The sequence below is a fragment of the Equus przewalskii genome, chromosome 9, assembly GCF_037783145.1.
Source record: "Equus przewalskii isolate Varuska chromosome 9, EquPr2, whole genome shotgun sequence".
Lineage (NCBI taxonomy): Eukaryota > Metazoa > Chordata > Mammalia > Perissodactyla > Equidae > Equus > Equus przewalskii.
Genome location: NC_091839.1, coordinates 23,128,561 through 23,150,876, shown reverse-complemented (window position 1 = coordinate 23,150,876; position 22,316 = coordinate 23,128,561). Strand labels below are relative to the sequence as shown.

The 22,316-nt window shown below is 51.7% G+C and overlaps 1 protein-coding gene and 1 non-coding gene across 2 annotated transcripts; both read right to left on the bottom strand.

Moving 5' to 3' along the window:
* Positions 1-1,403: 1,403 nt before the first annotated feature.
* LOC103554703 (leukocyte-associated immunoglobulin-like receptor 2) lies at positions 1,404-8,781 on the bottom strand. The gene is made up of 5 exons (XM_070559540.1): positions 8,610-8,781; positions 8,123-8,158; positions 6,441-6,698; positions 4,015-4,065; positions 1,404-3,868 (listed from the first exon to the last, which is right to left on the bottom strand). Exons 1-5 carry the CDS (start codon positions 8,779-8,781, stop codon positions 3,717-3,719), a joined length of 669 nt encoding a protein of 222 aa, XP_070415641.1. The 3' UTR covers positions 1,404-3,716.
* An 11,136-nt stretch (positions 8,782-19,917) lies between these two features.
* Positions 19,918-22,052, bottom strand: LOC103554701 (uncharacterized). The gene is made up of 3 exons (XR_011543886.1): positions 21,916-22,052; positions 21,765-21,800; positions 19,918-20,019 (listed from the first exon to the last, which is right to left on the bottom strand). It is a non-coding gene; the product is annotated as an uncharacterized protein (transcript).
* Between the last annotated feature and the right edge of the window lie 264 nt (positions 22,053-22,316).

The following is a 22,316-nucleotide window of genomic DNA, read 5'->3' as shown; positions in this document are numbered from 1 at the left end:
TATTATGCTAAGTGAGGAAATCAGAGAAGGACAAGTTCTGTATGACATCACTTACATGTGGAATCTAAAACAGCTGAACTCATGGAAACAGAGAATAAAAGGGTGGTTATCAGGGACTGGGGGATGGGAGGTTAGGACCGATGTTGTCTCAGAACAAACTCGCAAGGAGTTGTACATAAACTCTGCAGCTCTAATGCACAGTATAGTGAATATAGACAACAACATTGTACTCTAATCATGAAACGCACTAGGAGACTACGACTTTATTCCAAATACTAAAAAGAAAGGATAATTGTGTTAAGTGATAGAGGTGCTAATTATCATTACAAAGGCAATCATATGGCAATGTATAAATGTAGCAAATTACCATGGTGCACACCTTAAATTTATACGTCAAATATATTTAAATGGAAAAAAAAAAAACGAAGAAAGGAAATTATTTTGGGGCATCTGAGGGACAAGCAGCCATAAACAAAACATAGAGGATGTATGTGAGCTGCTGTGCCTTGACTTCCAGAATATATATTTTGGTGGACTGGATGACAGCCCCACAAAGATCCCACATCCTAACGTCCAGAACCTGTGAATAATTTACTAACCTGGTAAAAGAGACTTGTCAGATGTGACTGAATTAAGGACCTTGAGATGGAGAGATGACCTTGGATTCTCCAGGTGAGCCCTAATGTAATCACCAGGGTCCTTGAAAGTGGAAGAGGGAGGCAGGAGGGGATGGATAGAGAAGAGCTGCAGTGATGGAAATGGAGTCAGTGAGATGCGGCATGAGGACTTGCCCCCATTACCAGCTTTGAAGATGGAGGAAGGGCCGTGAGCTGAGGAATGTGGACAAACTGTAGATGCTGGAAAAGGCAAGAGGATGGATTCACCCCTGGAGCGTCCAGGAAAGAACACAACCCTGCAGACACCTGGGATTTAGCCCAATGGGACCCGTGTCAGACTTCTAAGTTACAGACTGTAGGATCATGAATGTGTTGTTTTCAACACTGTTTGTGGTAATTTGTTGCAAGAGCAACAGAAAACTAGAAAGATGGAAAGCAAGATGCAGAACAATATATAGAATGTGTTACTTATTTCTAAAGAAGTAGCTAAATAAGATCACGTATATGTTTACGTATTTTTCACATTTTTTTCATTCTGAAAACCAGAAACTAACAAAAATAGTTACTTCCAACATGTGGAGGCATGGGGTGAAGGGAATAAGATGAAGTGCATCATCTCTAAAGGTGCCATTTTATGTAGTTTTAACTTTTGAAACCTGTAACTATTCTACTTATTCCAAAACACATAATTAAATTGCAAAAGATGGAAAAAGCACACCCTAACATGAATATAAAGGAATAAAAACAAAGATAAGCTTATATCCAGTTCACAACAGAGTCACAGGGTAAAGAAAAAAATTCACTATGTTAATTTATTAGGAGTTGGGCTTTTAAATATAAGTGATACAAGTATAACATAAAAGGGTAACAAACTCTGTGGCGTTACACTAGGGTTGGAAATAGCTGTGTGAATTTACACTTTGCATCCTCCCTGAATATTAAGCGGTCCATAAAGAACAAAATCCCAGTAGCCTTCAGTTCACATAAACACCAGATCTTGTTTTCTAGCATTGTTCCCCACCGAAAGGAACTCAAGAACTCTTGGAGAGAAGTTGGATTCCTGGTCCAGTGCAGGAGGAACACAAGAAGAGCCTGGGAACCCATTTTAATCCAGAGAGCAAGACAGAGCTCAAATCATCAGTGGATTCATCTCAAAAAGCACAGCAGGAAGCTGGAAGAACCTTCGATGGCCAAGTTTGGGAAGCTGGGTGCCAAAAACTACAACGACGCTCCCTACTCTGAGTAGGATGCAGGCGGTCCTTGCAGGCAGCCATCGTGCTGAAAGATCCCCTGTCACTCGCTGAGAGAGAGCGACACAGAGTCGGATGAGCAGAGAGGAAGGGTTGGGCACAGGTCCTGAGAGAAGAAGCCCTGAGTCAAAGCAAAGTGACCCTCCCTCTTTCACTTGTTTGTGCTGAGAAAAGGGAAGGGGACATGGGAGAACCAATTGCTCCGCCCTGCCTCACACGGAAGATGCAGCGAGAGTGGGGAAACTCGTTCTTTATCCTGCATCCCAGCCACAAGGGCTCCAATCCCTGGGTACATCCTGCCCTCTGTGGCAGTGCCTCAAAGACGAAGCCCCTTCCTCCTGACCCTGGGGCTGAATGTGTGCCAGGCTGGGCTTCGAGACGCTGGTGGTCAGAGGTTTGGGATGAAATGTGAGGGGGTGAGGTCAAGGACCTTATAAGCAAAGGTCTGCACCAGAATCAGTTTCCAGAAGTTTTGGGGCCTCTTGAGACCAACAGTGTTCGACGCCAGGTGTATGAAATTCCTCATTCTGTTGTAATAAATTAGCACAAACATGGAGGCTCACAACAACACGGATTTACTATCTTACAGTTCTGGAGGTCGGAAATCTGAAATGGGTCTCACTGAGCTAAAGTCAAGATGTCTGCAGGGCTGCATTGCTTCCTGGAGGCCCAAGGGGAGAATCTGTTCCTGGGCCTTCTCCAGCTTCTAGAGGCGCCTGCATCCTTGACGTGTGGCCCCTTCCTCATCTTCAAACCCAGCACTGGCCAGCTGAGTCCTTCTCATGTTGCATCACTCTAACACTGGTTATTCTGCTTCCTTCTTCCATATTTAAGGAGCCTCGTGATTATGTTGGTTATTGTGAATCATGCTGCTGTGGACATGAGTGTACAGATATCTGCTTAAGGCCCTGCTTTCATTTCTTTGCCTGCATACCCAGAAGTGGAATTGCCAGACCACGTGGTGATTCTATTTAATTTTTGAGGAAGTGTCACACCATTTTCCACAGTGGTTGCAGCATTTTGCATTTCCACCAACAGTGCACAACGGTTCTGATCTTTGCAACACTGGTTACTTTCCTCTTTTTTTTGCAATTGTAGGCACCCTGACAAGCATGTGGTGACATCTCACTGCAGTTTTGACTGACATTCCTTCACTGGACTTTTGATCCAAGACAATGGGGAAAGCAGGAGAAAACAGATCACGGAGGGCAGAAACCACTCCAGGAAGAAGAGAAATGGGATGCGTGGAGGCCCAGGGCAGGTGCAGTGAGGGGCCTCCCTGGGAAAGGCAGGTGACTGGTGTCACTGAGAGCCAGGGACTTGGGGGACAAGTTTTCAGTTCCCAGGGGACAGCTGGCAATGTGGGGCTCCAGGAGAAGGAGGGCATGGGAAAGTCCAACAGGAAGGAGTCTGCCCAGATGTGGAAGGGAAGCCCTAGATTCTGACATCACCAAAGGGTGAGGAGGGAAAACAGGAAATGAGCTTCATGGAGCCTCTGAAACAGGCAAAGGAGGAGGAAAAGGAAAAGGGAGGGAGCGGCTGGAGGGAACCGGGATCTGTCTTAGGACTGGAGGGAAAGGAGACCCAGGAAGGAATGGGGCAGAGGTTATGATTATGAGTGTGGAACTTGGAGGCAAATCCTCAAAGACTGGGGACTCATAAACCCAGGAGAGCCCAGGACACATCAACGCTGTGCCCCATGCACTTTCAAGAATGGGGTTTGGGTCCCACAGGGCAGCCTCCCCCTGGTGCATTGCAGAGTTCACAGCCCATGACAGGCATTGGGTCTCCTTCAGCTCTGGTGTCAGTCTCAGAGCCCTAGGGGATGTACCTCATGGGGCCCTGGGGTCTAATCTGTCTGGTGGGCCCCATGTGGTCCATGTTGGGACCTGTGCTGACTGTGCCAAGCTTCTGCCAGAATCACCACCAGGATCAGCAAGACCACACCAGCCAGGCCCATGCGGACACAGTTCACCACAGTGTAATTCCAGGAGGTGGGCACTGGAAGCAGAAGGACATGGGGTCACTGACAGGTGGACAAGACCCAGCCCAGCCCAGGACCACTGGGACAGGAGCTCCTTCCACACTTGGCACCAGGACCCGTCCCCACCCAACACTTCCCCTGGGCACATTCCCAGGTGACCTACCTGTCTGGGAGCCCGCTTCTGTGGGCAGGGGGAAGATTTCATCAGGGCCTCCTAGGAGTCAGAAAGGGCTGTGAATGTCTGGGGCAGCCTCTCCCCCTTCTCAGGCTGACCTGGCATCCTGAGCCCTCCCGAGACCCTCCCTTCATTGGGATTATCCAGGCCCCTGCCTCCCCTGGTCCCTTCCGCCTCTCCTCCACCCCAGGATCCCTGGGTCCACACCCCCCAGGTCCCACAAACAGTCAACAAGAGGACCTGAGAACTCGGCACAGCTGATAAGTTCAGACCTGCCTTTGACCCAACCTGACTCAGAGATGTAGGGACATCTCCCCACTCCTGGTTCTCATGCCCCAAAAGGGAACAGGGTTTCTGCTGTAGGAGGATGCAAGGAGATTTCACTTCCAGTGAGCGTCCACTCTACTGGTGCAAGAAGTAGGATCCCTGCCCCCTCAGTGCTGGTGCCAGAGGCTGGGACCACCGGCTTGACCACTGCCCTCACATGCTCCCAGCCCTGAGCTGGCTGTCCTGGCTCTGGGTGAGGGGCTGTGACTTGCAGGGCCCCTGAGCTCCAGACAGGAGAGTGGAGCTGCCTCTGCTCTGCCCACCTCACCCCAGTGCCTTGCCCCCTTGTTCACTCATGCTCTCCCATTCCCTCCACTCACAGCTTCAGAGACCAGCATCTGAGCATCTCGGGAGACAATATGGGAATGGGATGAAGTCAGCATGGCCCCTGTGTCTCCATCCCTAAGAGGAAGGATGATTCTGCTCACCCTTCCCTCGGCCACCCTCCTCCACCCAATATTTGAGGTTCCTTGGGGCCCAGATGATGGAGTGAAACAGACTCTGGGAGCTTACACGTTGGGATGGAGGTCTGTGCTGGGATCCCCAGTTCTAGTGGATCCCTGGGAGCCGACCTCCCATGAGGGTGGTGATTGTATGAACTCCAGGATCTGGAGGTCCTGCTAAGACCTCAGTGGGCAGGCACATGGAGAAGTACCTCCCTCTGTGGTCAGAGCTGTGAGCCTCACAGACACTGATAAAGCCAAGAGAGGACTAGGGCCACTACCTAAATGGGGACAGAGAGGGGGAGGATGGGGAGGGTCCAGAGAGGCCTCATGCTGGGCTGTCCTCCTCCTGGAAGTTTCCACGCAAATAGCACAGGGAGAGGATGAGATAGGACTCCACTCACACAGATGGACAAACTGAGGTCCAGACAGTGGGGCCACTAAACTCCTGACACACTGACAGGAAGACAGAGAGGGTGGGGACTCAGGCCAGTTGCTGTCAGGACCACTTCCCCACGCTGAGGCAACATCCCCTTAAAGGATGAATGATACATGATCTGCATCTGCACAAGGATTCATGCAAAATATATTTATACCATTGTGGTCTTTATAGAGATTTCATATTTTAAAACCTTACCTGCATATCCATATCAATACGTAGATATGGGCTCACGACACACACACACACACACACACACACACACACACACACTTCTCCCTGATGCTGTCTCTTTCTCTGTCACCCTCTTTGGGTCTCACCCCATAAGACCCTTTTCTTGAGGGGTCCACACTTCCTGTCCGGCCCAGGACAGATGTGATGCTCTGAGCTGGGAGGACACGGTGGGGCCCCAGTGCTCAGAGAATGTCATCCCCACCCCGCTAAAACCTAGTCTCACCTGAAAGCAGGACAGGGCTAAGGGACCGCCCACAGCCCACTCCCCTGCAGAGGCCCTAGGAGTGGATGCCCCAGGGGACGTCTGTGAGTCCTCAGGCGAGGAGGGAGCTGAGGGGGAAGCTGAGGTCTCCAGTGCTCCTGTGAACAGGCAGGAGGAGGGCTGAGCCTGACCTCCTCAGTCTGTCCACTCAGCCTGGCTCCTCACCTCCTGCAGTGTCCACCCACCTGACTTCGTTCTCTCCACCTGTCATGTATAGATGACCCTCTACGCTCCCCTAGAAGGGGGACAGGGATGGCACCCTGTTTGCTTCCACTTATCTGAGGGGCTGGACACCCCCTCTATGTTAGCACAAAGCTAGTGGTTCCTGGTCAATGGACAAACAAAGTGGGTGGAAGCTATCGCACCAGGCCAAAGGGGTCAGGGTCCTGGAGGCTGACCCCTCTTAGCAAGGACACTGTGCGACCGAGAGTTCCCTCAGGTCAGTGGGGGGGTCACAGGATTAGGATAAATTAGGTGGATACCCCGAGGATGTTGGGGGCTACCCCTGGACACTGTGCATCTGAGCCATGAGATGTCTGAGTCACAGAGGAATAAAGAGAAAAGGGAGAGAAGACGCTCAGTTGTAAAGGGAGAAAAGGACTTGGGGGGTCAACAGGAGGGCAGGAGAGTCTGGGGACAGAGGACACACCTGGGGACAGGGTCCAGGGACATGGGGACAAACCTGACGGCAGAGCTGAGACGTCCTCACCTGTCACCACCAGCTCCAGGAACTCACTGTGCTCAGACCAGCTGGAATTTTTATGATACCGGCAGTAATAATGCCTGGCAGTGTCGTCACTCACTCTGGTGATGGGGAATCTGGCCTCTGTCTCATGTGGAGGACGTTGGGGCAGGATCTTCTGATCGGTGTAGTTAGAGCCATCCTCCCATGCCAGGCGGAATGTCTCAGCCTCAGCAGGGCCCCGGCACACAATGGTCACAGGCTGCCCCCAGAGGATCACAGCGCCTGGCTCAGCAGAGATAGAGGGTCTGGGTAAGGCCCCTGTATGCATGAGAGATGAGAGCAGAATCTCAGGGTCCATTATGAGGAAATAGACTGTCCCTCCTTGTGAGGGACAGGAGGGAAATAATGCAGAGACTGCTGTTGCCTCAGCAACACCTGCACTCCACATCCTCATGAATCAGAGCATCACTTGTCGCTGGGCACAGGGCCTTACAGAACAACAAATGACACTTGGTAACCCCAAGATCCAAGCTGTGCAGCTGTGATACCATGTCTGTGCCAAGGAGGTGGAAGGAAAGTTTTTGGTGAGATTCTCAGGAAGGCAGCTTAAAGGGTAGCAACTAAGCTTGGGGGTCCCTTATCTTATTTCTGCCTTTCCTTGACAACCAGTCTGCAAACATATGTGGTGGCTGGAGCTCTAGCATGCATCTTGCATCAAGAGGTGACCTTAGTGCTGGTGGTCATGAATTAAAATTGTGGAGCAGACATATAGAGCCTGTATCCATGGAGACATGATGGGGCTGGCACATGACCTCTGGCCAAACTCCGCAGAGGCTGCATTTCTGTGAGAGAGAAATGAACTGCCGAGATGCGCTTTATTGTACAGAGCAGTTGGAAGACAACATGGAGTGATGAGAAAGGCTTGATCCCAGACAGACTTATGAAAAACGCCCTCTAGTATAAGGAGAGCACATAACAAGGAGGCCCCACCTCATCTAGAGGGTCGGGGGACTTCTCCTGGGGAGAGATGTCTGTGCTGAGATCTGGGAGACAAGTAGGAAATACCTCAGCTGAGCAGAGAAGGGGAGGCCGGGCTGTTGGAGGGGGAGAACTCAGCCTGTGAGAAGGTCCTGAGTGGAAGGTGACTGTGGCTCTTTGAGAAACTGAAAGAAAACATGTGCCTGATGATAAGAGAGCGAGAGCAGGGCGGGATGTGTCTAGAGACACATGGGATCAGAGGAAATGCTTGATAAGGGATCTGATGTGACCTGAATTCAACTATTGAAGGGCTGAAGCTGGGAGGTAACATCATCAGATTTGTGTTTTCTAAACCCACCTGCAGGGAGAGAATGGACAGGCAGAGCTCGCATGAAGAGATGTGGGCAGCGTCCCCCGGAGGCCTCAGTAGCTAGTGTGGAGGTGAGAGATGATGGAGCCCCAGACTGGGGAGACGGTGCCCAGCAGGAGATGTGGGAGACGTGAGAACATGCAGAGGTGAAATCCACAGGATTCTCCGATGGAGTCAATATGGGGGAGAGTTGGGGGCAACCAAGGATGATGATGTGTTATCTGTTCTGGACAAGACTGAGGAGGGATATTCATCTGGAGTAACTTGGGATTTGGATCCCTCCCACAACCAAGGAGACTCCCATCCAGAGCTGCCCTTGGGGTGAAGGGGGATTAGGAATAGTGTAGAAATGACTCACCCTCCTGTGTGAGGATCACCTGGCCCAGGCAGAGCACTGGAAGAAAAGCCCCAGTGAGAAAAATGTCCACCGCCTGGTTCCCTTAAACCAGGGGATCAAGGACAGTATGATGCAGAGAAAGACTTAGCCACCAGAAATCTCCAAACCATCCTTAAGCAACGTCAACTCCCAGTACAAGAGCTCCCTCGCCCTATAGCCAGTCCCAGACAAGTTCCCAGGTGACCTCCCAACCAGACACTCCCTCTGGCCTTTCTCTTGTCTGACTTGTCCCTGTCCCAATGTCTGTGACATGTAAGAGGCCCTGGTCCCTCTGTGGTCACCTTAGGCCAAGATGATGAGAGCGGGCAGGGCCTGCAGGGGTGACTCTCCTCCCCAGGGGCCCAGGAGATCCTGGATTACAGGCTAGACTGAGGCAGGGCCTGGACCCCCACCCAGAGTCTCCAACCGTCTCCCTCCCTGGAGTCCTCCCACAGCTTTCCAGACTCACCTTGGCCCAGGAGGATGGGGAGACTGGGGGACATGGCCAGCCTCTCACCGTCTGCTCTGTCCTTGTCCTGGGGCTGTGAGGGCTGGAAGTGTGCAGGACTGGCTCTCAGAGGCCACATTACAAAGTTCGTGTCTGTGGTCTCACAGGAAGGGAGGTGGTTGGTCCCAGGCATGAGTCTAGCTTCCTCTATTTGGGTCCAGAGAGGCCTTGGTTCCCAGAAGCATTTCTGGTGAGAGATCTCATAACCAGGCTGAACCCATGTCCTGAGGAGACCCACGTAGTATTAACTCATTGGGGTAGATAAATGATCGATGATAGGTGAATAGAGAGATACATATGTACATATACAGAAACTTAGATAGATAGATGTACATAGATACATAGATAGTTACATAGATGGATAAATACATAGATACATAGACAGATACATGGATACATAGGTAAATACACAGATACATAGACAGATACATGGATACATAGATACATAGATAAATAGGCAGATGCCTGTGTCATATAGGTGGGGAAATTTACTGGTTTGGCTTCTGCTCCTAACAGGCTGACTGTTCTCAAACCTCACATTTCCTCATGCAAACAGATTTCCCACATGCAAAGGGCAACCATAAAATTCTCCTGATGACTTCGTCTTAAATCATCTGGGAGGTGCACAGAGAGGAATGAGGCACATTGGACAAACACTCAGTTGGGTTTTCCTCATGCTCTCCAGGGCGAGTGGCACCCTGGGCAGGTCCGATGCTCTTGTCTCTGTGCCCCTCTGTGTCCCGCGACTCTGGGCTGCTCTCTGCACACTCACCGCTGCCTCCCAGCTGGCTCTGGTCAAGCTTTCTCATTAGGGACACTGAAGGGGGCTGTGGGGCTGGAGAAGGAGGCAGAACAGGATGAGATTCATGCTCTCAGATATCCCAACTCTAAACTGAAAGCCCCTAAGACTAAAGATGCAAATCTACCGAGGAAACAATTATGACTGTCCAAATATCGGTGGGTGAAGCTTCTTGATTGTTGAGTTTGCAAAGAACCAGATGGGTTGAGATGGTGGCTGGATTCTTGTCTAGACCCTGATGGGCCTCCCGGGGTCCATTTATGGCCAGAACACGGGCACTGTGACCAAGGAAAGGTGGTCTCATAGCCCCATCTCTGACGACATTGAGTCTTACCATCACAACCTCCCAGGGGAGGGCTGGCCCAGTCAGGAGGAGATGGACAAGGGAATCAAGACACAGAGGAAAAGACCTGGGCCTTCTTAGGGTCACTTCAAGGGAGTGGCTGGCTGAGGCCACGGCACCAGGTGGGCTCACAGGCAGAGGTGGAGTCCTGGGGAAGGGACTTCTTCACGGTCCTGGGGTCAGCAGGTGAGGTCTGACAGAGGCAGAGGAGAGGTCTTCAGTGCTGCTGGTGGTGTCCTCCTGGACTGAGTGGAGCTCTACCTCTCCAAGAGTGCAGATCTGTGACTCTCCCCAGACCTTGCACTCAAGCCCAGCCCCTGTGGTCACTTTGTCCAAGAAGAAGAGACTCAGGATCTCGGTGTCTGCCATCCCTCGAGCTATCATGGCCCATGAACTTTATTATTCCTGGCCTGAACCCCCACATCTGCCAAGACCTCCAAACTCCCCCAGTCCAGCTGACGCAGTGCCTCTAAGGAACGGAAGGTCCAGACCCGGGGGCTCTGCCCTGGGACAGAACCCAGGAAGTGGCCCTGAATCTAGATTCGAGGGCGATGTGGCCACAGGACAGGGCACCCCCACGTGCTCCAGGGAATCTGGGGTCTGTGGTCAGAGCCATTCTGCTCAGAAATCACTTGTCTTTCTACATGAAGACAAGCAGCCCTGCTTCCCAAAGAAACAAGAAGAAAAGGCTGGCGACACACAAACTCTCTGTGGAAACTCACCCGTGTGCAAAGACACTCAAACACAGCAAACAGGTAGTGCCATTTACTGCCTCCCAAGTAGCCCCACATGTTTGCACAATGTTGCTCCATGAAGGAAAGGTGGTGGTGAGGGGGGACAGGAGGGAACCTTATTAGACAAACCAAGCCTTCCAGAGAGGACTCGTGCTCACTGGAACGTGCCGCAGACCTACGAGTGGTTGTGTGGAAGTGTAATATGAGGAAGGAAGCTTTTCATGGATTTTTAAGTGAAAATTCTCTAAATGACTTAAAGGGGGGAAGCTCTAAATTATTTCTCATGTTTGAAAAGAAAAGATTATATGTGTTCTTGAAAAACCTGGGAGAAATAATAGCAATAGACAGCATTTGTCTAGCATCTTTCATTGATCAGGCAGTGCTATGATTTATCAAAACACCATTAAAAGTCCCACGGGGTGCACGCCACTCCTTCGGAAATGAAAACCTGGAGAATTTACATAGTAGTGCATACAAGTGAAAGTACCATCATAGGTAGGTATCATGTTTATGTGTGAGTGTGTGTGTGCATGTGTATTGTGTGGGGGATTTGTGTGAGCATGCATGTGTTTGAGTGTGTGTGCACATGTGTGCATGCTTGAGTGTGCATGCATGTGTGTATGAGTGCATGTGTGTGTGCATGTGTGTGAGTAGCAGATCATGATGCAACTCACTTCAACATAAGAAATAAAAAGATCTGATCTTACTCAGGAGCCGCCCCAACTTAATAACAGGGAACACACACACACACCATGCACAGCCCTTCCCCACCATTGTAAATACCACTTTAGCTTTAATTCCTTCTTTCAATTTCTTCTTTTTAATTCCTTCCAAGGATGGTCCAGGTGGAGGGAGCAGGTGGCTGACATGACTGTTGGGGGAATGGACGGCTCTGCATCCTCCTGCTGGCCCTGGGTTTGAGCTGACTGGGATCTCTGTAGTGTGTTCACCAGCTGCTGAAGACCCTGCTGATGTCTGTCCCCAATGGTCATGGACTCCACCCTCTCTCTGCTCCCTTGGGGCCTGGGGACCCTTCTGACCATCTCAATGTCCACTCTGTCCCAGGGGCTCAGTAGACATGTCTGAGCATCTGCTCCTGCCCCATCTGGTCCAGGTGAGATCTCTCCTTCCACCACCATGGGCCCCACTGTGGCCCCCTGGCATTCACTCCCTGGATAGACCTTAGGGACTCGAGGGGAGTCCAAGTGCAAGGTGACTCCTCTCCCCTGCCCCACACCTGCTGGCTGTGCTTCACCACCAGGAGTGCTAAATATGGCTAATCCTCCGGTGGTGCTTGGGGGACATCCTTCCACACAGGAATGTCCCTGCATCCCATGGCCTTCTTTTTGAATGTCTTTGCACAGGGGTGAGTTTCAACAGACAACGTGTCACCAGCCTTTTCTTCCTATTTCTTTGGAAATCAAGGGTGGTTGTCTTCAGCTAGAAAGAGAAATGTATTTCTGAGGAGAGTGGTCTGATTGCAGGCTGGAGGGTCAAGAAGAAAAGACTAGTCCTGATGTCCGCCTCTCTGCTCTCCCCCTGAGCCCTGCTCCTCTTCCCACTATCCTCCGTGAGGCGAAACATTTTAACTTGTTGACTTTTCCTCCTTTAATTTCCCCTAAACCGTGTCTCTCCCCACTGTGGCCTCACTGCCTGGACCCACGGGACACCTTTTCAGTGGAGCAGACGCTGGACCTGCTCAGCCGTCCTGTGTTCTGGAGGGAGTGGAATATTCAGGAATCCGCTCTCTATGAATGCCAGCTCTCCACCCCCTCCTTGCTAAGGAGCCTGTGTACCCACCTGTCTGCCTTGGGATCAGAGTCAGACAAGCCAGATTTTAAGTGAAAACGCACCATTCTAACTGTAATGGTTATTTCGATGTGTCAACCTGACTGGGCTAAGGGATACCCAGAGAGACGGTAAAAGACTATTTCTGGGTGTGTCTGTGAGGGGGTTTCTGGAGGAGATTAGCTTTGATTCCATAGACTGAGCGAAGAGATCCACCCTCACCAGTGTGGAGGGGCATCATCCCATCCCCGGGGAGTCCCAAGAGAACAAAAAAAAGGAAGGAGGGCCGATTCCCTCTCTCTCCTCTTGAGCTGGGACATCCTTTGTCTCCTGCCCTTGGAAATCCATCGCTTCTCCTGGCTCTTGGCCCTTTAGACTGGGGCTGAATTATACCACTGGCCCTCCTGGGTCTCCAGCTTGCAGATGGCTGACTGTGGGACTTCCGGCTCCCATAACCCTATGATAAAACTCGTCTTGTATATACATAATCTTTATAACAGAACTTATAGTTCCATTTATCTGGAGAACCCTGACTAATACTCTAACAGACAAAAAATAATAAAGAGAGAAAGAATGTGTTCCACATGAAACAGAAATTCAGTACAGGGTATAAAACAAGAAAATAAACATAAAGACTGTATGGTCAGGAAGCAGATCTCTGGAGGAAATTACCCTGGAGTACAAATAGAGAATTGAAGCTCAGTACAAACTGAAATTCAGTAGGAAGGCCGGGCACACGCCCTCTGAGCCAGGACAGAAAGCTCGCAGCTGATGAGATGCATCTTGTCCGGAAATCAGAACAGGGAATGAGGAGCCCCCTCCCCGCACCCCCCGGGGGGCCTCAGTCCCCGCCACTTAGAGCTGACCGACACTGAGCAAGTTAACGCTTCAGTCTCTACTTTCCTCAAGAAAAATAGAGACCAGAATAGTACGTGCTGTGGAGGGTTCGTACGAGGAGGCTTAAACGTGTTAATGCTTGCATAGAACTAAAATAGCAATTTCACCATAGTAAGAATTAGCTGAGTTTAGCCTCTTTTCTTAAAAATATTTTTAATATATAATAAAGTTTTAGTACCAGACCTCTAATAGGCATGCAAGTTACTAACCTTTGTTGAAAAAAAAGAAAGACAAACAAAAATTTATCAGAAAGAGCCCCTCGCGCCCCCTAGTGGTCCGCAGGGTAACGTTCTGTTTTAACCTGAGCGGGGACCGCAGGCTGGGGCACTCCCGGAGAGGGGGTCCAGGTGACCCCATATCCTTGGTGGCACAGCCGGTCCCGCTCTGAGGACGTGGTCATGTAGATCCCAAATGGTTCTTTGTGGAGACAGCATGGGGCAGCCCTGTTTACAAGCCCTGTAGCAGTCAGCGTCAATGCTGAATAAACAAGTGGGTGGTTGTGGACGGGACCTACATCTGTGTGAACAGACATGAAGAAATAACACAGGGGAAATGGAAAACGGAGCAGAGAATCCGTTCATGTAGCAGACCCCAGAGGCCCACCCACGTGGTCCGTGATGGCGGAGTCAGGGAGAGAGGTGTGAGAGCCCTGCGTGGACATGACACCCTGTAACTGGAACAGAAGGTGAAGAGCAGAGTTGGGAAAATGTGGGGATCTGCTTTCTGCACTGCACAAGGTCGGGAGCTCTGGGGCAACAGCCACTGAGGAAGCTGCACCCCTTACCTGAGCGAAGGCTGGCTCACGGTCAGAAGGTGCGCATTTTAGGAAGTGTATCTCTTACTCATAGTTCCCAAGAGGAGGGAGCTATCCTGGACACACAGGGGAGCACCAGAGTCACAAAGGAGGAGAGGGGGTGAGGGGAAATCGTGGGCAGGAGCCTTTACTGTGATTTCCACAGGAGGGAATGAGAAAGGCAGGACAAACACGCTGAGGACTGGCTGGATTAAATAAATTGAGGGGTTCTGGGGTGGAGGGGGTGATGCTAGTTGTTGAGTACATGGCCCTGGGGGGATTAAGGCAGGTCATAGTGGCCCAGAGTGTGAGGACCTCATAAGGGAGGTGGTTGGGGCTGTGGACTCTGGATTGGCTGGTTTGTAGTTGAAAAGTGCACCCCCAACAAGAGGATTCTTGCTCAGGAGAGGGGGGCAATGAGGGAGGCAAGAGGCCAAAGCAAGGTGACTCAGGCATGATATAGGGTTGTCTGGGACACAGCGTGTCTGCAATAGGCGTGTAGGACAGATGGAAAAGCCTCAACTTTACAGAAACCTGAAATGTGGCTAATACAAGGGTACAGCAGGCTCTGCTCCATAAGGTCATTCTGGGAACCGGACACCACCTTCAACATGTGGCGTCCAGGATCACCCAGGGCATCGGTGTCCACCAGCAGCAGGGAAGAGCAAGGAGGATCTTGCGTGGAAGGATTTATGGGACCGGTCTGGAAGAAGCTCCTGTCACTCCTGCTCACACTCCACTGGCTAGAACTTCATCCCGGGATGCACCTAACTTCAAGGGAGGCTGGAGGGATGGTCTCTCTGGGAGCCCGGGAAGGGAGGATATGGTGCCGGTGAACAGCTGCAGTCCTGTCACACAGGGGCCACCTGTCACCCTGGGCTCCAAGGGTTCACTGGGGGCTCTTTCCAATCTCCACTGCCTCCTACCTGACCGGCTGTTATGTAGAGGTTCTAAGTCTGCAGAAATGAGACTCTCAGACACCCATCATTTCACCAAGTGGTGGGAGAAGAAAACATTCCCGTAAGGAGACAGAATCATAGTGAGCCTCAGGGACAGAGGTAGCACTGAGGATAGACATCCACTCAGGTAGACAGACTAACAGCCCCCCCCAAAGGTGTCCACGTCCTAATCCCAGGAACCACCTGGTGTGTTACCTTACGTGGCAAGTCTCCTTGAAGGTGTCATTGAATGAAGGATCTTGAAGGAGGAGATGACCCTGGATATTCCAGGTGGGCTCTAGGTAATCACAGTGTCCTTATAAGAGGGAGGCAAGAGGGCAGAGACAGAGCGGGGCAGACGTGACAACAGAAACAGGAGTCCTAGTGAAAGAGGCATTTGAAAGAGCCACAAAGATGGAGAAAGAGGCCGTGAATCAAGGAATGAGGATGGGCCCTGGAAGCTGGAAATGGTAATGAAATGGCTTCTCCCCTTGATCCTCCAGAAGGAAGGCAGCCCTACTGATGCCTTGATGTTAGCCAGTGAGACTGATTTCAGACTTCTGACCTCCAGAGCTGTAAGGTGATAAATTGTGTTTGAAGCTACTAAGCATGCGGTAATTTAATACAGCAGCAATTGGAAACTAATACTTTTAATTTAGATGGAGGAGTTTTTGCAAGTTTATTGGGAAGAACAGTGTCCAATCCCAAACTTGAAGGACATTAGCTAGGCAAGGGGGTGAAGGTCAGATCAAGGATAATGACCTAGACCTGGATGGGTCCTGTTGTGCTTGGAAAATGCATGGTGTCCAGCGTGGATGAACCTCGGGTAGGGATGGGAAGTGAAAACTGCCATGCTCCTCTAAGTGGACTAAAAGGCTGAGAGACCCTCCCTGTGCAATCATGGCCTCACTCACTCCTTCGACCAGTCCACGTGTCCATATGTGTGGGCATGTGCACATGTATATGTATTTGTACAATGTGCACGTGTGTGTGTGTGTGCACATGTGTGTGCGTGCATGCATTGACAGGCATGTGCGTGTGAGTGGGGGTGTATGCTCTGTGCCTTCAGCCAGCCATGTGTCCCCTCAGACATCTCCCCCTTCATCCCTGAGACCCTCAGATCAGAAAACACTGATGCCTTCCTTCCTGTCTTGTGCCCCTAAGTTTTGAGCACCTGTGGAGGCAGAGGCTAGGACCAAGTCACCTGTGTACCCCAGCTGCTTGTGCTGGGCTGTCACTGTCAGGCCTGTGAAAACATTTATTGATGAACAAAATGAAGCATGATCCAGAAAACGGGGTCTTAGCTATCAGCTGCCTAAGTAGAGCCCAGGTTCAAGGTCAGTAACTGAACTCTATGAAGTCTTCAAAGTCAGCTGGGCAGACAATTAAAACAGAGTCTCTGGGGGCAGTTGGAAATTCATGACATGTCTGGAAGCAGCTGGGTGACTGTAGGACTGTAGCTGGGTCTCTGGAAACAGCCAAGGGACTGTAGCTGGGTCTCCAAAAGCAAGTGTTGTGTGTGCTCTCCAATGAGCTAGTTGATTGAAGGAGGTACCACACGGTTAACTACTCTCCCACATGTTGGTTAGGAATCCCCCAACTCCAGCTCTTGCCTCCAGGTGAAGAGACTGGATGACTTTCCAGAAAGAGATGATTCCATAGGGAAGCTCTCCAAATGGCCACGTCAGGCTTTTACAAGAGTGACGTCCTGTGTCTTTAGGTGCAGAGGCTAGGTGGGCCTGTGGTCAGCGTCTGGCAAGGGCTGCATATGTGCTGGTCTCGGCTGTGGGCTCTGTGGTCTGTGGGGACACGGCGTGGGCTGGCCTCTGTGTGAAGGTCCTGTGGTCCAGCTGGGCATATGTCACCTCCTGGGGGCCTCCTGCAGCAGAGGTCTGAGGGAGAGAGACCCAGGGTGAGCTTGAGTGGCTTAGGTGAGGGTAGGGGGCTGTGGGAGGGGAAAACTATGGTATCAAGTCCCCAGGTGGCCCCCGATCCACCTCCTGGGATCATCCTTGCGTAGTCCCCTCCCACATAGAATCAGGGTTGGTCTGTGGGACCCATAGAATATGGCAGAAGAGGGCATATCACCTCCAAGGAGAGGCCACAAAAGACATTGTAGCTTTTCCCCTCCCCTCTCTGGGATCTCTCTTTCTGGCTGCCATGGAGAAGCCCATGTAGTGAGGAACTGAGGGGCCCTTCCCACAGTCGTGGGAGGGAGAAATCTTCGAAGTGGATCTTCCAGCCTCATTTGAGCCTTCAGATGAATGCAGCCCTGGTCGACATCTTGACAGCAACCTCATGAGAAACTGTGAGCCAGAACCACCTGGCTAATCCACTTCCACATTCTTGATCCAAGAAACTGAGATAATTTTATTAAGCTGCTAGATTTGGGGTAGTTTTATTACACGGCAATAGGTAACTCAGACAAGGACTCACCGAGGTGTGCATTTCCCTGCCCTTCTTAGGAGGACTATCGACGATGGCCAGATCTGGAGGGGAGAGGGCAAGTGGTCAGTTCTCTGGGGTGGACCTCAGGAGGCAAATTTGCCTGAAATCTCACAGCTTCAGATTTCAGCCCACATCCCATCTCGGACACCCCAGAATGTGCTCAAACATTCTCCCTCCTCCCATTGCATCCTGAATGGCTGTGAGGCCTCACTTCCCCTCTCCCAGGCCTGTCCTCTCTCCTCATCTTTACCTGGTGTCCTCCCTAGGATGTCAACAGCCGGGCTGAGCCTGCAGGAAAAGAACAAGTGAGCACAGGGGGCAGCCTGGAGGCAGAGGACTAGGAGGGGGTCCAGGGGTCATTCCCAGGGGCCTCACCTCTCCTGGGGCCTCTGCTCCTTGCCTCTGCTGCTGGGGAGCCCTGAGGACAGCCAAGGGTGTGAATTAAGAAGAGAGACCCTCTTCCCAGCACCCCAGACAGCCTGCTCAGCTCACCCCACCCTCTCCCTGAGATTTACCAAGTTTTTTCCGATGCCGACGAAAGAGGAAGAAGAGGACCAGGAGGAATAAACAAATGAGAAAGGCCCCAGCGACCACAAGGAGGATATAAACATACTGTGTCGACAGGCCTGGGGGAGCAGGGAAGATGAAAGCAGATTATCAGCAGCATGCATTTACTAAGCACCTACTACATCCCACACATATGCTGGGTGCTTGTATATAAAATCTCTCACATACATAACAGTCCTGCAACATGGAAATCGTTATCCCCATTTTACAAAACCGGGGTCCTGAGTGCTGAAGTCCTCTGTCCACAGGGCAACAGCAGAGCTGGAATATGATCATTCCTGAAGCCCATTCTCTCCCCCTTCCCAAGAGGCACACACCAGCTTCATGCTCCTCTGTCCCCACCACTCACCGCTATTGTTACTGTCACTGTCATACGAATTCGTCTCGGTGTCTCCTAGGAATGGGGAATCAGGAAGACATAGGTCAGAGGCCTGAGCTGGACAGAGAAGGCTGAGGCAGACACAGACAGTGAGAGACATTTGCCGTGTGCCACCCACACCAGCAGAGTCAAGACCCTGCGAGAAGAGGTCTCTCTTCCTCTTGGTGATCTTACGTCATTGTTCGGGCATAACCATCAATAGATCCTGTTCTCTCCCATAGTGTCTGAGTTTCTTTCTGCATATTAAAAAGAGCAGGGCCTCCTGGAAGGTGAGAGGAGCACCTCCCACATTGGGCTGTGGTTGGCATTGACTGCTGTCACAGTACCAAGCTTGGAGATAGTTCAATCATGGTCATTATGAATATGAGTGACACCCCAGTGCCCTGCGGGTGTCAGCCCCTTGCTGTGGTCTTATGAGTTCCTAATCCAAGCCTGGGTAAAGGGCTGGACCCTGGAGCCTGATCCCCAGCACAGAGCCCCCCAGGAAACCCCTTGAGTCTGCGGTCTCTAGTCACCAGCTGAGGGCTGGGTGGTTGGGGAGCTGATGTCTCCAGGGGCTCCTGTGACAGGGGTGGGAGAAGGGCTGATGTCCCACACAGCCTGGCCCCTCTCTACCCTGAGCATCCATCACCGGACACTCGTTGTCAGTCCCAGACAACATCCTGAGATTCTGAGGAAATGTGGCAGGGGCACAGGAGATGAGGGAGAAGCCCTCCATTCTCCCAGCTCTGGGGGTGCTCTGCTCCTCCCATGCCATGACCTCCCAGACCTCACAGAATTGGCACAGAGCAGCTCCTCTGAGGCCCTGGGAGTACCTGGAGGGAGATCGAAGTGTCCCCAGTGGACCCTGAGTCCAGGACATCACGGGAACTGACCACACACAGGGACAGGGATGGCCTCATCCCAAAGATTCCCCAAAGCACCATCCATTCCAGGTCGGGGCACCCCTGGACCATGTGATTTGCCCAATGTGGATGGACCACACCACAGGGGACACATTGCCTGGGGCCCCCACAGATTCTGTCCCAGTCAAAAGGATAGTTTAACACCATCCTGAGAGAAAAGACATACATTCTCTTGAACAGAGGCTACCCTGCACCCGACCTCTGGAAGCCCACTCCCCACCCAGCCCAGCAGGGCCAGATAGGGGCCCACCCCAATGCTGAGGCTGATGTCCAGGCCATCATGATGTCCCGATGGGACCAGGGCTCCAGGGACCTGAGCCAGCTGGGTGTGAAGGCAGAGGGATGTGTGTGCAGAAGGGAGAGAGGGAGCCGGAGGACTTGGGGGTCAACAGGAGGGCAGGAGAGTCTGGGGACAAAGGACACACCTGGGGACAGGGTCCAGGGACATGGGGACAAACCTGAGGGCAGAGCTGAGACATCCTCACCTGTCACCACCAGCTCCAGGAACTCACTGTGCTCAGACCAGCTGGAACTTTTATGATACCGGCAGTAATAATGCCCGGCAGTGTCGTTACTCACTCTGGTGATGGGGAATCTGACCTCTGTCTCATGTGGAGGATGTTGGGGCAGGATCTTCTGATCGGTGTAGTTAGAGTCAGCATCCCTCTGCCAGGCGGAATGTCTCAGCCTCAGCAGGGCCCCGGCACACGATGGTCACAGGCTGCCCCCAGGGGATCACAGAGCCTGGCTCAGCAGAGATGAAGGGTCTGGGCAGGGCCACTGAAGGGAAGCAGAGCAAGATCTCATGGTCCACTTGTGAGGAAATCACCATGCCACACAATTCACCCTTTTTAAAGTGTACACTTCACTGTTTTATTCGCAAACACAGGGGAGTGCAACCATCACCACAGGCCAGTTTTAGAACATTTCCATCAGCCTCACCAAAGACACCCCATGACCCTTCTCCCTGCATGTGAATTCTCATCACTGCAGAGTTATTTTCCCTACTTGACATAAGGACCTGAGACTTGGTCACATCTTGCTCCGGGCGACCTGGGAGGTGTCAGGGCAGGCTGTGGGTTGGGCATGTCTGCTGCAGAGCCCAGCTCCCTCCCTACCCACGACCACTTTCTACGGGGACAGACAGGGCTGAGACAGAGGCAGAGGATGGGAATGACTAGGACAAGGGAAACCAGAGTCTGGAGTAGGTAGGAATGATCTGGCTGGGTCTGAAGGGCAGCTGATCAGTCCCGCGTGGGACTTGTGGGGCTGAGAGGGGCCATCTGCAAAGCTCCAGTGGAAGTCAGTGAGGATGTGGTGGGGCTCCAGCACAGATCTGGTCACACGGCCCCTAGTGGATGCGGATTCCTAACTCCAATGCAAGTGAAGCACCCATCTCTGAGTTTTCTCCATATTTTCTATCTTCCTCTCAGCCTTACTTCCATTTCCTATTATTGAGCCTTGTGAAAACCCCATTTGTCTCAACTAGTCTGGGGCAGGAGGAGGAGAGGGTTGGTGGCCCTGAAACAGGAAGGTGATGTCAAAGCTAGCAAAACTGGTGATAGAGGCAGGGAGCCGGCAGAGGTTCATCAAGCATTCACTCGCCCATTCTTTCTTTCTTTCAACCATATCTTAGATCCTATCTGTCCCTTTACAGATGCCGCCACGTGCCATTGGTTCCACAAATATGAGGAATACACCCACGATCCCTTCTTTCTTGGGGGTGAACATCTAGAGGAGGACAGAAGTTGATTGAGCAATTGTGCAAATCCTCAGTTACCAACTGTGATGCGTGCCCTTGGGGTAAGTGTGGGAACCTAGCAGAGCAGATGGGAGGCAAAGCTGACCTCATCTGGGAGGTCAGAGGGAAGAGGCTCCTGAGCTGAGATGGCAGGTCAAGACGAATTACCCAAGCTGAGCAATAAGCGACGCTAGGACATTCAATGTGGAGGAATCAGCGCATGAGGAGGTCCAGAGTTGAGCGGAAATGTGGCAAGTTTGAGAAAGTGGAAGAAAGGCAAAGCTTCTGGAGATGAGGGAACCAGAGGGCATGCGGACAGACAGAACCAGACCAAAGAGAGGTACATGGCTCTCAATCTTTCTGAAGATAAACTGCAAGGGAACCCTAAAAAATTATTTTCCCTGAAAGTAAAAAATCAGTGAAAAAATGTAAATAAAACTTCAAAATTATCATTTAAAAATCGTATCACTGGGTGACATGTGGACTATAGGAGGATGAAGAAGATGGGATCAAGGGTGAATTCTCAGAGTCTGCCCTTGGCAATCATCCTGTTCTCTGCCCAGGGGATGCTGAGGAAGGTCTGGGCTTGTGTGGGGAGAGTTCAAAGGATTTGAATAGTCTTTGTGGGGCCATCAAGATCTCAGGTGGAGAGTGGGGAGAGATTGGGGTCATTTGCACCTCAGGGCATACTTAAGGGTCCCCCCAGACCCTCCCAGGATCAGCACCCCTCTGCTCCCATCTAGAACTGACTTTGGGGTGCAGAGGGCTTGGGGAGAAGACTTACCCTCCTGCGTGTGGATCACCCAGCTCAGACAGAGCGCTGGAAGAGAAGCCCCAGTGAGAAAAAATGTCCGCCTCCCTGTTCCCTCATAGGGCTGCTATGAAGGGGCCTTAAGGGAGCCAGCTCTTATAATTCCCAAACCACCCTTCCTCACCATGACATCTGAGTGCAATCCTTTTTCTTGCTCTGAAATAATCTCAAGACAAATCCCGCATCCCCTCTTCCAAACAGGTACTCCTCTCTCCCAGCCCTTCTTAGAGTCTGAACTCATCCCCACACCTGGTACCCACTTCCAGGACTGAATCTTCTGTGGTCAGACTGAGATCCGGGCCAGAGCTGAAGGGGGCAGACCCCAGGGGGCGGGGAGGACCACTTTTGCCCCCCAGGGCCCCAGAGTCTCCTGGACTCGAGTCAGGACTGAGCAGGGAAGCAGACCCCCTCCCCAAGGCTCCCACTCCCTCTGTCCCTGGGATCCTGCCTCCCCGCCCCCCATTCCAGGACTCACCGAGGCCCAGGAGGGTGGTGTGATGGGGAGACATGGCCCCGGCCCCGAGC

What these genes read in the sequence shown, in the direction of transcription:
- LOC103554703 (XM_070559540.1), bottom strand. Translation starts at nt 8,781, where the DNA reads ATGCCTGGGACCAACCACCTCCCTTCCTGTGAGACCACAGACACGAAC. An exon ending in CCCCATCCTCCTGGGCCAAG is followed by an intron (nt 8,159 to 8,609) that starts GTGAGTCTGGAA and finishes CTTTTCTTCCAG; the next exon opens with TGCTCTGCCTGGGCCAGGTG. An exon ending in CCTGGAGCTGGTGGTGACAG is followed by an intron (nt 4,066 to 6,440) that starts GTGAGGACGTCT and finishes TCTGACTCCTAG; the next exon opens with GAGGCCCTGATGAAATCTTC.